The sequence below is a fragment of the Lacerta agilis genome, chromosome Z, assembly GCF_009819535.1.
Source record: "Lacerta agilis isolate rLacAgi1 chromosome Z, rLacAgi1.pri, whole genome shotgun sequence".
NCBI classification, from domain to species: domain Eukaryota; kingdom Metazoa; phylum Chordata; class Lepidosauria; order Squamata; family Lacertidae; genus Lacerta; species Lacerta agilis.
In genome coordinates this window covers 45,116,022-45,132,979 of record NC_046331.1, presented here as the reverse complement: position 1 = coordinate 45,132,979, position 16,958 = coordinate 45,116,022, and the positions used below count along the sequence as shown (strand labels likewise).

General features: G+C 47.3%; 1 protein-coding gene across 2 annotated transcripts in view; it reads right to left on the bottom strand.

Annotated features, from left to right (window-relative positions):
- WDR44 (WD repeat domain 44) overlaps positions 1 to 16,729 on the bottom strand; it is a 43,727-nt gene extending 26,998 nt beyond the window's left edge. For both annotated transcript variants that reach the window (XM_033137107.1, XM_033137105.1), the window contains exons 1-3: positions 16,578 to 16,729; positions 4,517 to 4,550; positions 372 to 446 (exon numbers count right to left, since the gene is read on the bottom strand). In XM_033137107.1, the coding sequence (XP_032992998.1) occupies positions 372 to 446; positions 4,517 to 4,550; positions 16,578 to 16,657 (189 nt within the window). In that variant the 5' untranslated portion in view covers positions 16,658 to 16,729. The remainder of the gene's footprint in view (positions 1 to 371; positions 447 to 4,516; positions 4,551 to 16,577) is intronic.
- Between the last annotated feature and the right edge of the window lie 229 nt (positions 16,730 to 16,958).

Here is a 16,958-nt window from a genome sequence, read left to right as displayed (position 1 = left end):
GACAAATGACAACAAATAACATTTATCTGCAACATCTATTACACAAATCACAGTGAACCAGTGACTTTACTTTTAACCTTTTATTAAAAATCTGCACATATTGAACAAATAACAGTTAACTGCTTAATGATTTCATCTTTATTACCAAATTGGGAGACCCCAAACTAAGAAGTAATTTAGTCTTTACAAACTCTGCAGCTTTGGAATACTTGCTACCTCTAACTTTTCCCATGAATGCCCACAGCTGAGAACTGTGAGGATTAATAATCTCCCAAAATTAAATTAAATGGCCTTTCAGAGCACTGCTCAAAAGATTTATGTGGCTCTTTAAAAGTCTGTACTTCAGGATTTCCATCAACAACCTAACACACCTCTTTAGGGTCCTCTTGTTTGACTTCCAAAGATCCTGCTTCACATTCTACTTTCTGTTGACCACTGGTCAGCTCCTGAAAAACAAATAATCAAGTGTAAGAAAGAGCTTTATAAAAAGGGTCAAATCCTAAATAATCCAGAAGGCAGCAAGAAACTGTACATCATGGTGATGCAGAAATCGACTGCCCACAAGCTCAGGATACATTCACACAAGCAAAAAATGATTATTTTATGCAAGTTAAGAGCAGCACTGCAGGAGCAGAAGAGGAGTTTGTATGTTATGTTTGTAATTACGCATTTTTTACATAACACCCTGAGCATGGCTGGCAGTGCGCTGCTTCTCTCCCCACCCCCCACCCCCCACCCCCCGCGACTATCCGTGTATTGGACAACCCCAGTTTTTAACATTTTTGAGTCAAAAAACCTCATCCAATACACAGAAAAACACGGTATGTATGTATGTATGTAATCCGCCAGCCTTTTTCCATGTGTGACTGGCAACCAAGTCTACAAGCAGGACATGAAAGCAACAACTCTCCGCCATAGCTTGTTCCCAGAGGCTGACATTCCCAGGTAGACTACTTCTGCCAATGGAGGCTCTAGTTAACAATCAAGTGTGGGTATACCTACGCTTCGTGAATTTGTCTAACCCCATTTTTAAAAGCCCTATTTTCCCTGCGCAAATACCGATGAAAGAGTTGTATTGCGTCCACTTTCCATTTAAAAAAAGAGGTGGCTGGAAAAGCCTTGTAGGGACGGTGGTTATCATCCTCAGCAGCCAGGCACCATCTCAGCAAGACCCACAAGCCCTGCCATGGGGTCCACCAATACGCTCAGTCCCTTGGCAACAGGGTTTCTGTTGGAAGCAGCCGTTAAGCTGCCCACTACAGTCATACCTCTGGTTGCGAACAGGATCCGTTCCGGAGCCCCATTCACAACATGAGCAGCATGCAACCTGAAGTGCTGCATCTGCGCATGTGTGCAACAAGATTTGGCGCTTCTGCGCACACACGAACCACCAAACCCGGAAGTAACCCGTTCCGGTACTTCCGGTTTCAGTGTGTTTGTATCCCGTGAGGAACGCAACCTGCAGCGATCGTATCTAGAGGTATGACTGTATTTTCATGTTCCCAAAATGACCAGATTGCCAAACAGTGTCGTTCCAGAGCTGGGTAGAAAGACTGGAGCAGCTGGCAGTTTTGCAGGACCATATGCTACCATAGCCAAGGAAGCAAACACCGAGGCAAGTTAAGGGTGGAATGGAGGACCACAGGTCACTTTGCAAATGGGCGCCTTATAATCTGAAGGCAGTCCCAAGGCAAGAACCCTGTGAAGGGCATAATTAACCCGGTCACTCTTCACAGAGGGAGGACCAATGGCATGGCCTCTATCTTTAGGAGATAGAGTGTCCTTTCAGGGCCAGTTAAAAATGCCACCACCCCACCCCACCCGGCTTTAAACTCGGCCATTTTATGGTATTTCAAGCTCCCATCCTTTACTATCCATGTTTTGAGAGGTAGGGAGGTGGTCTGGATTTTTGTTTCCGCTCCTGCAATGCTCTGGCCTCAATGGAAGTTATTTCAGGAAGTACTTTATGCTTCGATATTTATTTTACAAGCGGCACCTGAGAGGGAAGCATAAAACACCCCAGTATGCACTGAGATGTACCTTCCATTGCTGGCCCAGCACAGCAGCAGCTTAAGGCTAGTTTGGGACAACACTGTCCTTATTCCCCAGAAAACTGCACAACATCTCTTTTAGCCCATCTAACCAGAGACTTTAGGATTTTCTCTCTTCCCTCCTTTTCTCTTCTCCCCCCACCCCCACTCCAAATGTGTACCAACTCCTGGCCTACTGTGAGAACCAGTGTGGTGTAGTGGTTAAGAGTGGTGGACTCGTAATCTGGTGAACCGGGTTCACGTCTCCGCTCCTCCACATGCAGTTGCTGGGTGACCTTGGGTCAGTCACACTTCTTTGAAGTCTCTCAGCCCCACTCACCTCACAGAGCGTTTGTTGTGGGGGAGGAAGGGAAAGGAGAAGGTTAGCTGCTTTGAGACTCCTTAGGGTAGGGATAAAGCGGGATATCAAACCCAAACTCTTTTTCTTCTTCTACTTAATAAATGCCAGAGATTCAGCTGTGCTGTCACTGTACTTGGAGGCAGCATACTAATTACCTGTGTGGGAAGCAGTGGTGCTGCCTCCATGCGCTAAGTTTAGAGTTCTGCTTTCACATAATCTCAGGCTTTTCAAACCGGAACACTCAACTCCCTTCTGTCACCACACGGGCAATTGGGGAGCAGAAAGGGAGATGAGGAACAGAGAGAAGGAACCCAGCTAACGAGGCTGCAGCACCTTAGTTAAGCCTCTGGCTTCTGGCTAGCTTGGGAATCAAAGCACAGCAAAGTTCCAGCTTTCAAGCACATATTTCTAAGCTCCATGTTTATAACAGGCACAGCTTGAATAGTGGCCGCCAAGGGAGGGGGGGGCGGAATGCTCCTTTACAGGCAAGGTTAACAAAGGAAGGAAGGAAAACATCAAGAGAGCACTTAGGAATTAGCTCCTGATTCTTTCCTTCCAAGTTGAATCTCCCAACACCCTGCCCATCGATCCAAGTGGCCTCTGGGGACTGGAACCCTTGGTGGTGCCAGCACATGCTGATCAGAGCCCAACAGGATCCCGAGCCGTGGTTGAACATTATGTAAGAACTGGGCCCATTCATCAGTGGGCTCTCAACACTCTTGGTGTGTGCTTGGTTTGTTGACATCTGCTTCAGTTGTGAGGGGTGCAGAATTTTAATTACAACCACACTATAATGGATGCACCAAGCCCAACCTTTATGTGATGTATTCTCAAATTGAATAAAGCTATCCATGGCTGCTAATGACAGTGGCTTATGTTCCACCTCCACTGCTGAAGACAGAATGCCTCTGCATGCCAGTAGCTTGGAATCAAAAGAGGGGAGAGCTGCTGTTGGTTGTGGGCTTCCTAGAGGCATCTGGCTAGCAACTATGAAAAGAGAATACTGGACTAGACGGGCATTGGGCTTGATCCAGGCTTTTCTTGCATTCTTTTTTACTGAAACAGAATTCCCGAACTCCACCCACACATTCTAAAATATGCAACACAAGGGAGCACACCTGGGACCTCTTAAAAACTAAAGTGCATTTAGGTCAACTTCCCCCAACCTTGGTGCCCTCCAAACATTGTTGAGCTACAACTCCCATTATCCCTGACCACTTGCCATGCTGTTTGGGGGCTCATGACAGTTGTAGTTCAGAACACCTGGAGTGGATGTGGCTAGGGAAGGCTGATGCTGTCTGTGTTAAGTGCTCATGCGTCTGCTCTGCACTCTTGCTTAACAACATAAAAAGTTCCTTGACAGATGAGACAAGGGTCTACCTGGTCCAGCCTTCTGTCCAAAATTTCTAGTCACTAGCAGGAGCTAAGTGGCTCTTGGGAAACTAGCTGGCAGTGGATTGCAGCCTACTGTCCCAGCTGTATTTTAAAAACTTCTCTCTCTTTCTCTTTTAAATCCTGGGTATTCTTTGGCTATGCTGCTGAAGGACCAAAATATGTGCCAAATTGGGCAGGACAGCAAGGCTAAAACTTGCCCCTAGCCTGCTGTCCACACCTTGATAACCAGCAGTGGTGTGTCTCTGGAGTAGGGTGGGTGGGTTGCAAGTGCCACCCACCAATTCAGATCCTCATTCAGAAAGCCACCTGTGCCTCTGGGACACACTGTGCAGAATGAGATTCCAGTCACCATCCCAAAAATCAAACCCATAGACTCACTGTTTATATCCTGCTCATTTAACAAGGAAATCGAAAAGCACCACGGGGTGCTGCCTATTTAGAAAAACACGCTTCCCTGGCTCTTGGATGAGAATGCAAAGAGCGACCCAGAACAATCTGCTGTGCTCTTGTCACTTTAAGATCCAATCTCCCCAGAGCAAAAGCTTTTGAGCAAAGTCCTGCGGGTGAAGAAAAACTCTTGAGGGGAAAAAATGGTCCCCCATCTCCATTTTCCACCATCTACCTAGGCACCGCAGGTCTGATGTCTTTAGAGTGAGATGACCCTGGCTGTTCTCTGCTAAGATCAGGGACGCTGCTCACATCTGACAAACATTTACACAAAGAGACGCACCTTTGGTACCGGCAGCACGACTTTGGTTGGCGACCTGTCAGGGAGAAGAAGAGAAACACACCCAGAGACAAGCTTAGATAAGATTGGTGTGGGGGGAGAGAATTTAAACACCTTTAAACAGAGTTTAATAATTAACTAGCAAGTTTCTCCCCATTCTCTGGGGTGATATTTTTCTAAGTTTCTCCTTCAAGGAAAGCTATCACCCTGATAGCAGGAACCTCAGGCTTGCCAGTAGAATGTGGCCCTTCAAAACCCTCTGTTTCACCCATGGGGCCCTCCTCCAGGTCCACCCTTCACCACCACAGCTCCACACCCTCCTTGAATGTTTCCCCCCAGGTTGAAACATGTTCTTGAACTCTTGACAAGGCTTGCCTGCAAAGAAAGGCAAGAGGGAGGGGTGCAAGTGTGCTTAGAAACCGGACTACTGGACAAAGGCAACACTTTGGAGGACCACAGATTTCTGTAGCTCAATAAAATGGGAGCAAAAGGAGGCCCACAGAGGAAGAGAGGTGCATGGAGGAGGCAGGGGCCCCCAGGGACACAGGGCACAGGGCCATTGTGCTCATGCCCTTCCATCCAGCCCTCCTCTGTCTCCTACAACACAGAGATTATCTCAGGTTTTCCTCTGTGGCGGCAAGAGCAACAAAATGCTATTTTTGGTGAGCCACGGCAGCTATTCTCAGAGGCCTGCTCAAACCAAAAGATTCTATGTTCCATGCTGCAGGAGCATGGTCAGAGAAGCAGGTGTCCAGAGCCCCTGCTCAGAAATGGACCGTGAAAAGCTAATATGTAGACTTTAGCCAGCACACATGGGCCCAAGTTCCATAGTGCTGTTGCATTCAGGCTGTCAGGGCCTCTCTTGGGGAATCATATAAAGATAACTGACCTATGCCTCCTGGGATAACGCACAGGTTGTAACAGTTATGGTCTGGATTTTTCACTCCTCCGAATGTTTGCAAAAATGTTTTCAATATGACGTGAAGCAAGAGGTGCCCAATGTTTTCCAGTCTTTCTCTCTGCACCCAAGGTAACAGTTAGTCCAAGCAGCTAAAGCACTGCTGCTGCCACCAATCACCACACAGATGCTCAAAATTGGGCCACAAATTCCTTGGGGTGTGTGTGTGTGTGTGTGATGGGAAATGCCTGTGTGCTGCCCCTTCCAGGAATGCAGTATTAGGGAGGGGAAGGATGGCTGCCCCCTTGGTCCCATCTTTCCCTCTTCTTGTACCACAGGAAGGGATGTGATGTTATCATCTCGCATCACCAGTAGTGGCATTTGTGAACCCACACCTGTGTAGCAGGAGGTTTCTAGCCGCTTGGAACAATTATTCCCTTTGGGCGAGGGTGCAAGAGACTGGAAAACTTCAAAGGCAGCCCTTGGAATGCCTTGCAACATGGTATGCTGCATATATACATTTCTCCATTTTAGTGTGGGGTTGTTTTTTTAAATCTCAAATAGAAACAGAAGTGGGACAAGACAGAGTGATGAATGAACATGCGCAGGAGTGACTTGGATGGGAAAGAAGACTCATTTGCTCCTCTCTCGTCTCAGACAGAGCCTAAAGCATCATCCTTTCCTTTACTTAAGCTGCAGGCGATGCCAAGGATCAGATGTGAGGACTTCTGCATGCAAAGCCTTTGCTCTACCACAGAGCTAAGGCCCTTCCCTAGACAAACATTGAGGGCAGCAGTCACTGCCCATGCCAGATATGCCAAATCCCCTGCAGCTCCTTCATTTTCTGCAGCCAGCCATACTTTCCTCCCCCCCCCTTCAGTTCTGGAGGGACTCGGTGAGTACTGGGAACACACAATTTGGCACAATTCTTGGTAAGATCACAGTCCTGAAGCTGCAGCAAGGCACTCAAACCTTGCACAGGGTCATTGGTCCTGGCTGTCAAAGGCCACTTCTGCGATTACAGTGGCCTCCACCAGACTCACATCTGAAACTCTGGAACCATGTCTTCCCTTAGGAATCTGTGGTTTAGCTGAAGGGGGTGGGCAGGGGAACCTGTTTGATAAGAAGGGTTATGTTCTCATGTTCTAAGTTTTGAAAGACCAACTCACTCTGTGTGTGTGTGTGTGTAAATGCACACACGTGTCACTTCTGGCATGACATGTCCCTATGCTGTGTATGTTTGGAAAACACGAGGCAGGAAGCTCACTGGAAAACAGCTAAGAGAACCTTTAGAATCCACTCCCCATCTCTCCTGCTGCAAGCTCCTTTTCAACAGGAATCCAGCAGCAGAAGATCTAGCATTCGCTGATCTGGCACCCTCCAGACTACAACTGCCACTGTTGGCAGGGGATGATGGGCACTGCAGTCCAAAACCTCTGGAGGGCATCAGGTTGGTGAAGGCTGCTCTATAGCATTTGGAGATGGGCACTAACGGAAATAGGATACTGGGCAAGGTGGATGATGCAGAGTGGCTGTTCTTCAGAATGATCCCCTAAGAAAGGTTCACTTTCTTGTCTTCCCCAGGGTTGTGCTGAGTGAGACTGATGGAGAGCTGAAGGCTCTAAACATCTGGAGGGCACCAGGTTGAGGAAGGCCGCATCAGGGCCATATCTTAAAAGTGTCCCGTTCCTCCCCCCCCCATCCACCTCTATGTAGCTGCTTCTCTGTCTAAATACAGGAAGCAGACTCTCTGCCTTATTTACAGCAGCATCACTGAAGTATGTTGGAAGTGCAGTTAGGACTTTATTCCCAGCTGGTGGACTTACATTAGAAGGCTGGGGGGAGGGGGAAGAGTACTGGTTATAGATCTTGTGCACAATTAAGAAATACACTGAAAGTTAAGAGAGGTTTTTCCAACATATTTGCAATCTAAGGACAGGCTATTAACATATTTGGAGACAACAAGGAAAGAGGCGTAGTTATTTTGCAGCAGCAAAGATGTTAATTTGCAAAAAGATATCAGAAATATTTATTTTAAAAAAAAAGTTTATCAAATTTATGGGACCTGGCTATCATGAATAGAATCACGTGTGCATGTTAAGATGGGCAAGCAATACATTTGGAGAGGAACAGAAATTCGTATCATACAATTTTCTTCAAGGAGGAGGTGCTGTAAATGCCTCTCCTGCTTTCTTATTTAATCCTGACAACAAGCTTGTGAGGTAGGCTAGTAACTGAGAGGCAGGGACTAGTCCAAGGCCACCCAGTGAGTTTTGTGGCAGAGTGGGGATTTGAACTTTGGTCTCCCAGCTCCTAGCCAGACACTCTAGTCTAACCACTACACCGATGGTAAGCGATATTGTATTAAGGGCAACCCTAACATTTTGAAAGAAATTATCTTTGTCAAAGTGCTTTGTCAAAGGTGTTAAAAATCTTACATAATGTATCTCTGTCTAAAACACAGATTTAAGACAACAAAACACACACTCTGCAACCTCAATGGGACTGCTATGGGGCAGGTGTTCCTGAGCAGTCCTAGGAACTGGCAGGTTGACTGAACAGCAGACGGCTGCATTTGGGGTCTGGAGGAGCTGCTCACTCACCACAAAAACCCTGTAATAAGAGGGTTCTACTCTGCAGCGCCACAAAGCCATCAGTTGAAGGGAAGAAGAATGGAGGGGAGGTGTCCTAAAGAGCTTTGAGGCAGTAATTTTGTTTACTGCACTCCAATACTGCAACTAAAATTAGCAGAGATTCCAGTTCTGAACAGCAAGGTGGATGTGAAAAATGAGAATCTTTTAAAAAGCTAATGGTGTCATGCAGATCTTGCTGGACTGCATCCTCTCCCATCATCCTTGACCACTTAACCATGCTGCCTGGGGCAGATGGCAGCTGGAGTCCAACAACATCTGGAGGGAATCAAGTTGAAGCCATTTTCAAATATCTCAAGGGCTGTCACATGGAGGATGGAGCAAGCTTGTTTTCTCCTGTTCCGGAGGGTTGGACTCGAACCAAGTTAAAAGGAAGGAGATTCTGACTGAACATCAGGAAGACCTTTCTGTCAGTAAGAGCTGTTCGACAATGGAAAGGTGGTGAACTCTTGGTGGACTCTCCTAGCCTCGAAGCAGAGGCTGGATGGCCATTTGTCATGTCTGATCTAGCTGAGATTCCTGCATTGCCTACCAACTCTGCAATTCTATGATTCTAAGTTAATTGAGAAGGTAGAAGTAAAACAACTATCAGCACAGAACTGAAACTGAAAACTGGCTTTGGATAGGGGCTGTCATAACTGGCGGAGTGAAGAAAACAGAAGCTGAGCAGCCCAGGGAACTCCTGCCACCACCTCCTGAAGCTGGCCTGAGAATATTATGCACCATTTATTATAATATTCATCCATTTATTATAATATTTTAAATGGTGGTAATTGGCTGAAGAGGTATTGCCCTCCAGATGTTGGGCTCCAATTCCCATAGGGAGTTCAGAGGAAGAGCCACAGCTCAGTGGCACGAGCACCTGCTTGGCATGCAGAAGGTTGTGGGTTCAATCCCCAGCATCTCCAAGTAGGGTAGGGAGAGTTGCCCTGTCTGAAACCCTGGAGAGCCGCTGAGAGTCAATGATTCTGAGCTAGATGCCCCAATGGTCTGGCTCAGCAGAAGGAAGCCTCCTGTGTTCCCACCAGTCCCAGCTAGCATGGCCAGTGCTCAAGGATGACAGGAACACCTGGAGGGAATCACATTGGCTACACCAAAGAAAGAGGAAGGGAGGGAGGGAGGGAGGGAGGGAGGGAGGGAGGAAGGAAGGAAGGAGTCTGCCTCTGCAGGTACACATAATCACATTTTTGAATTCTCTCTTATGTAAAACACTCTCGGCAAGTAGAAAACTAGCACATCAGGAAACGGGGTGAGCTAGAACCTCTCTTTCCCTGATGTGTTCTCTCCCCGCCCCACCGCCATGCATACAGTGGGTGAGCATTCAAAAACTATGCCTCTCCACCCGCAGGGTGAAGTAGTGCAGACCACCTGTTGCTACATTCTAGAGCAGACCTCACTCACTGCCATTCTTCCTTCTCCATCTTCCATTGTCAAAGGTATGGTTTGCAACCAGCATCACTGATTCCACGGAGATCAGCAAATGTTTTGAGTTCAAAATGGGAAGGCACCACCAGGAGCTACATTTCCTGTTTGCATAAACTGAGCAAAAGCTAAGAAGTCTAAGGAAAGCACCCCAATCTGGGCCAACAAGCAATCCAAAGGCCACCCTTACAGTCCCCCTTGTACAAACACTTCCCCAGGCTGCCTCAGCTAAGAGAGAAAGAGAAAGCAAAAAGAGGGAGAGGGGGAGAGAGAGAGAGAGAGAGAGAGAGAGAGAGAGAGAGAGAGAGATGGCCTAAGCTGGGGGCGGGGGGTGACTGGCCTCTTCTCAGGCTTATGGCCCAAGTGTGGGAAAGCTTTGACCCTCCAGTTGTTGCAGAACTACAACTCCCACCGCCCCTGCCACTGGCTGATGGGAGCTGTAGTTCAGCAACCTCTTGAAAGCCAAAGATCCCACCAGTTGTTTGCAAGCCAGCAAGGTTGTCAGACAGGATTCAGGAAGGAACAGCTCTGCAGCAACCTGGCAAGCAGAAGCAGAGAGAATGCTTGCACGGAGGGAAAGATAGAACACAGGGAGGATGTGGAAACACCCCTCTCCCTTGCCACAAAGGCCTGAAAATTCTACATATAAGTAGGGCTCCTTGCACCCATCTTTAACTTATTTTTAAATTTTATAAATCATGCTTTAAGCAATGACCACATGCAACAGCCCAGCAAACACTAAATAGTGTTCTTAGCAGCACAGCACATGGGTAAATGTTCAAACAACTGATTTGTCTGGCAGACAGATTTTGCACCCCCACCCCCCAAAATGCTCAGAAGAAAGCACTCAGCTCATCCAAAGAACAGTATCTTTTATTGCACAAGTGAATTGCAAAGGATTATCATCCGCAGCTACCTTACTCTCTGACCACTTTCCACTTTACTTAATCTAATTTTATCTGGAGCACAAGTTGAGAACATTTAAAAAGAGTACTTTGAAAAAAATGGGTGGAATGGAACACAGTATTACCGTATACTGGCATGTTATTACAGTGCAACGCGCACGCCCCCAATCTTAATTTCAAGGTAAATTGACAAATAAAGGTTTTGCAATACTGCATAGGTAAACTGCTTAGAGATTATTGTTAGGGTGAGCAACATTATAAAATACTTAATAATTTAATCAGACAGTGCCTCTCTAGCCAGTACATGGCAGCCCCGGGGCCTTGTTAGAGACAGTGACCACCTTTCAGCAACTGAGGCTGACACACCACATACAGTGGTGCCTCGGGTTACAGACACTTCAGGTTACAGACTCTGCTAATCCAGAAAAAATGCTTCAGGTTAAGAACTTTGCTTCAGGATAAGAACAGAAATTGTGTTCTGGCGACGCAGCGGCAGCGGGAGGCCCCATTAGCTAAAGTGGTGCTTCAGGTTAAGAACAGTTTCAGGTTAAGAACAGACCTCCAGAATGAATTAAGTACGTAACCAGAGGTACCACTGTACACACACAAACAAACACAGGGGCACTCTCCAGACTTAGATACAAAGCCAGACAGCAAACTTTTGATCAGAAGCCACGTTTGATGTCTGGAATGTTACACATAATAGCCAAATTAAAACTGCCTCTGACATTTGTAGTGCACAGCAAACCTCAACAAGGGGTGGAATAGGAGTTGCTTAAATAGCTGGTTCTTTGCAGAGTGCTTTTTTGAACTAAAAGAATTAAGGGAAGGGGGAATCATCCTTGGAAGGTTGGGAAAAGAGAGAGACAAAACGCAAGTCCCCCAAACTGGACAGCTTGCTTTGCTGAAGACCCCACACTTAGTGGTGCACTGGTATTGAGGTCTGAAGAGCCGGCTGACCATGACGGCAAGTCTCCCTTCCAGTGGTTTCCAGCAGCTGGTATTCAGAAGCATTGCTGCTTCCAACAGTGGAGGCAGAGCACTCACTGATCCAGCCTTACACTCCATGAATTTGTCGAATCTTTTAAAGCCATCCAGGTCAGTGGCCATCACTGCCTTCTGTGAGAGTGAGTTCCATGGTTGAAGTATGCGCTGCATGAATAAGTCATAAAAAAAAAATCTGTCCTGAATCTTCCAACTTTCTGCTTCACTGGATGTCCATGAGTTCCAGTGCTATGGGAGAGGGAGAAAAAAAATCTTTATCCATTCTCTCTATGCCATGCATAATTCTGTAAGCTTCTATCATGTCACCTCCTACTCACCTTCTCTCTAAACTAAAAACTGTTTAAATGCTGCAACCTTTCCTCTGCAGCAGAGACTTCCTGGTTCACGGCCCTCAATGCTGCATCAGCCCATAGGCTGCTGGCTAGAAATATATATCCTGGACCTTTTGGCAGGTTTGCCATGAGTACTTTGTTCTGTTCTGCTGATTTAAACCATAGGTCTCTCTAGCCTAGTATACTCTGACTAGCAGCAGCTCTTCCACAGGGGCCCATCCCAGCCACCAAGATGTTTTTGACTGGAGAAGAAAAGCATTGAAACTTGGGGGCTTTGCGGAACCTGCAGCAGAGCAGGTGCTCCTACTACTGCCACTCTGTTTGTAGGCCAACATATTTCCAAACTACTGCTTCATTTGTTAGCCACCTTGAATATCGTTCACAATAGAAAAGTAACCTGCAAATAAACGGAACCATTAATCCAAGAAAGCTAATGCTGAAACAGACCCCAGGCCACACTCAGTAGGGAAATGAACCTCTCGCACCTCTTATGCCATTAAGCCCAGTGGGCTCTACCTTTCCACCTTCCTCCACCGCTCCCTCTGCCCCCGTCACATATTATTAAGGGGAGCAGATAGTGAGGGAGCCCCCTCCTTTCTTAAAAGCAGCAAATTTCATGCACAATGCAAAACCTCAAGGCCTTCTCAAAATGCCATTCAGGATCCACAGTAACTATTTTGTCATCTGTTTGATGTCATGCAATCAAGAACAAGAATGGTAAATTAATCATTATTCATAATCAACATGAAAAGGGAGGAAGAGACCTGAAGCAGCTTCTCCCCCCCTGCTCCAAACTTATTAACAGCTTGCCAGTGTTTTTTGTTTTTGTTTTTTTTAATCTGAAATAAAGAGTTGGAGACCTGAGCCTTCCAAAAAGACTGCAGCGACAGCAGTTTTTAATCAGCAATACAAACAAACCTTAATGCACTTTGTTAAACACACAGCATGAAATGTGAAATTTAAGAGTGAAACAGCCCCTCCATCCTCTCTCTTTTTCTAGGCAACTGGCTGACTTAAAAAATATTAACTGATGAAGGAGGGTAATTAAGCCTGCAGCCTTTCTCTTGTCACAAAATGGACTATTTCTGCGTGGCTACTCCAGCACTCCAAACAGGTCTGTTATATATAACATACAGGTCCATAAATCACCTTTAACCCAGAAAAACCCTGTTATTTGAATATTTGTCTATGTGTACCTATTTTAGATTATTTGTGCCACACGGACAACCTGAAAGCAGAATACCCAACTTTCTTCTGCTTAGAAACATACACCAGACAAACCCAAAATCTTTTTACATGATCACCCAGTCCATGGCTTTTTACAAGCACAGTCTACTCCAAACAAAGACAACCAGAAAGAAGACTGTTTCTGTGGACTGGGACTTTCGCCTTGAGCCATTCTCCACCTCCTGGAGCTACGGAGGGAATAGACAGGAACTTGTAGAATGCCACCAACCACTAGAAGACTCTATGGATCACTCACAAGATCTACTCATCTGGGCTGGCATACTGGTCACCAACCAATCACTAAAGTCCATCAACAGCTCCTTCTGCCTCTGGAGGGAATAGCTTGGAACTCGCCCATGAGGAAGAGGCCTCAAATCAGTGGTACAGCAGCAGTGTTCATTTCCCACCCTCTCTAGAAAACTACATCCAGTTATCAAACACAATATTGAGCTAGATGTATTAATAGCCTGACTCAGCACACGTCAGGTCCACAGGTCCATGGAAAGGCTGATTCTATGGCTGGTATGTTTTTCATCAACCAGCTCCTGCAGCAACTTACGCTCCTCTAGATCAGACTTCCCAGTCTGGTGCCTTCCAGAATTTTTGGAAACTCCCATCAGCCCCAGCCAACACAGCTGATAGGATCTGTAGTACAAAACATATGGGCCAGGGAAAGCTGATCAAGAGAGAAGGGTCTGAGAATTGTACCATAACATCAGGTACCAGGAACAGAAGAGGCTTCTGTAAACATCTTCACTTATACTTTGTGTTCCGCACACGTTTAAATTGTCAGCAGCTCTGGGCACCAGTCTTGGCTGAAAAGTGAGGCAGAAATATAACGTGAAGAAAGGTTAAGGTCTGCAGCTGGTGAAAAACAAAAAGATGGAATACTACAAGCAGCCACAGAATAGCTGCTATGTTACTGGGGGGCTGCTCCTCAAAACCCAGAATTATAATCTCCACCAGAGCATGAAAGCATCCAACTGTTTTATCAGAAAACAGACAGTTAATCTATGCATTTGTTTTACAGACACACACTCACACGCTGCAGCAAAACAGGCTGATGTTATTGGGGGTAGGGAACTGGTCACTTTCAAGTCCTTGAACCCGCCAAGAAACTGCCCACTTTGAAGTTTGCTCCCTCCTTTAATCTTAAACAGCAACTGAAATTCTAAGTCCACCTTCCTTCATTGATGCTTCCAAGACCTAAGCAGAGCCTTCAGCAACCTGGAGCCCTCTAGATGTTTTGAACTCCAGATGGGAAGAGCTGAAGATAGACCTATATTCCAAAACATCCAGAGGCTATCCTGTTGGAGCAAGGCTTATCCATCAGCTCTCAGTTAGTACAAACAGACAAAAAACACTTTTCTTAATCTCCTTTCCCCAAACTCGCTTTCCTAAGAAACAGAGGCAGGTGACTGGATGTGAGCCACAGAACTGCACCTCTGCAGGACAGAGGAGACAACCTGTTGCAAGGCACCTACAACTCACAAAGCTGAATCTCGGTGGCTGTTTCTAGCCTGGGGTGAAGGAGGGGTAGAGGAAGAGAGCTCATAGCCAGAGTACGGTAACTGTTGCAGGAAAAGTAGGCTTGTAAAGAATACAGGAAGGGGTGTGTTCTGCACTGAAAAATGCAATTCGTTGTTGTGTTTTTATTTTCTAAAGAACAACTCCTTCATTGGCAAACAAATCTGCTGACTTCAGGGTTTTCCCCAGAAGGGAGATCTGATTCATGGAAGTGAACACTCCCTCCTCAGAAATTCAAGGAACCAGAAGGGAGAGCATGACAGTGACAACAGCAGTCCCAAGTTAAGTATGGTGTTTACACTGTCTGGAATATTTCAAACTTTGCCAACATGACAGTCCTGGTGTGCATGAACTGCATTTGTCTCAACACCCATCCTGCAACTAGAGACCAAAGTCACCCACCCCAACCCACACCATCTGCAGGCAGAAAAGATGCAGGCAAACAGCAGCACCTCCAGACCCACAAAACAATCCACCTGTCAGACTGCTGAGCACCCAGCTCTATCTAACATGTTGCCTACCAAAGTATCACACCCCCTTTCAGGAACAGGGTTTTTTTTTTATCCAACGCTACTCTTACAATTGGCTTGTTGCTAAGAAAAGGGAAGAGGAAGAATGATAGCGGATTTGTGTGTTTTGTTTTTCCTGACAGCTGGGTGCCAGAAAGGCAGCATGCAGCAAGGATAGCAACCTTCTTGCTTGGACCAGCTCACAGCCATCCCCCTTGATAGGAAAACTGGGAACTCAAATCAGCAAAGGGGGCAGCAGAACACCACACACACAGAGGGAAGCTTGAAAAAAGAGGAAGGCAGCTTCATAAAAAGGGCAAAGCAGAAAAAGGAGCACCAGCTCTGGCTCATGAGCTATACTGTCATGTCCACAAAGACATGAATCAGGAAAAAGCAACACAGAAGGTAGGGAGATGGGGTTGCCATGGACCCAGGGTGCCTGGGACAGAATATGATGCTAAGAGAATATGGATCCACCTGGCCTATCATCCTGCTCTCACAGTGGCAAAAGGGGGTGACATGAGGTTGTGCTGAGCAAGGACAGGGAGGCAGGACAATGAATTGGGGGACAGGTAAAGAAGAGGTTTGAAGAAGCCAAGAGACAGTGGTGGTAGACCAGTGTTTAAACCCTGCATTGGGCCATGAAGCTCACTGGGTGACCTTGTTGCAGTCCCTGCCTCTCCGCCTAACCTACCTAGCAGGGCTGTTGTGGGGATCAAATGAGAAGGAGGACAACCATCAAGCTCCTGGAGGAAAAGGTGGGATATAAATGCAGTAAACAAATAAAAAGGAGGAGAGCCAGGAGGAAGAGCTTTGTGGGAGGGGGGGTTATTGGTCTGAAGTTTTTACCTGCCTAAATCAACTCTGCAGTTCAGTTCTATTTAAATTTGGGTTTTAGGTCGCTGGTGGGTTGCAGCTGCAGGGACAGGTGCAAACAACGAACAGGAGAACCAGGGGAGAGGAGAGGTGGCAGGAACGTGCTGGAAGGATGCAAAAGGAAAAGGGAGAGCAACGCCGCAAATACCTAATGGGGGTGGGGGCAAGAGGGAGGAGAGATGGCTGCTCAATGATAGCAGTTTAGTGCAATCTGCACTGAAGTTTAAATCCGAATTAGGCTTGTCGGGTTCAAGCCTCTGTCTCCCTTTCAGAGCCAGACTGTAAAGAAGGGGATGGGGAGAGATGCGAGGAGAGCAAGCTGGCCACGGGCAGCAGCTCGGTACAATCCGAATTAAGGCTTCGATTCGGATTAATCTTACTTCGGGGGGCGCAGTACCACCGCACCCTTTCCCTGCTGCAAGGGGGAGGAAAGGGGAGGTGGTCGGGAAAGGTAGCAACAGTAGAATGGGAGAGCTGCCGGGGTGAAGAGGCAGCGCTTCGCCGTAATCCGAATTAAAGGTGCGCCTTCCGGCTCCGCTACCTGCCCGCCACGCAGCCCCATTAAGCAGGGGCAAAAAGGAGCTGGGGGGGTCACTGCTGGGGCGGGCAGCTTCTTCAGCGCGCTTAATCTGAATCGAGGCTCTGATCCGGAGTCGATCCGGATCGTGCGTACTCCCGAGGCGGCGCCTCCCTCCCTCCCTTGCCGACTCACGCCGAGGGGCTCCCTCCGTGCTGGGCGACATCCTCGGGCGCGTCGTAGAAGAGCTCCTCGGTGTCGGAGTCGGACGCCATGCGGACGCGGAGCGGCGGACGGAGCCGCAAGGGAAACCGGAGCAGAAGTGGCGGCGGCGGCAGCAACCGGACCGGGCCTCGCGCGTGAAGTCTCGCGAGAGAGGGGCGGGGGGGGGGGAGAGGGAAAAGGGGAGGGAAGCTGTAGAGCTACGAAGCGGGAAGCGAAGAGTTGGCGGGGTAGCCGCAGAGACACTTCCGGGTTCCACTCCACTCGACGCCGCGAACGCAGCAGGAATGGGAGTCGGAGTTAGTTACGTTACATATTAAATAAATGAATAAATAAGGCCTATATGTATTATGC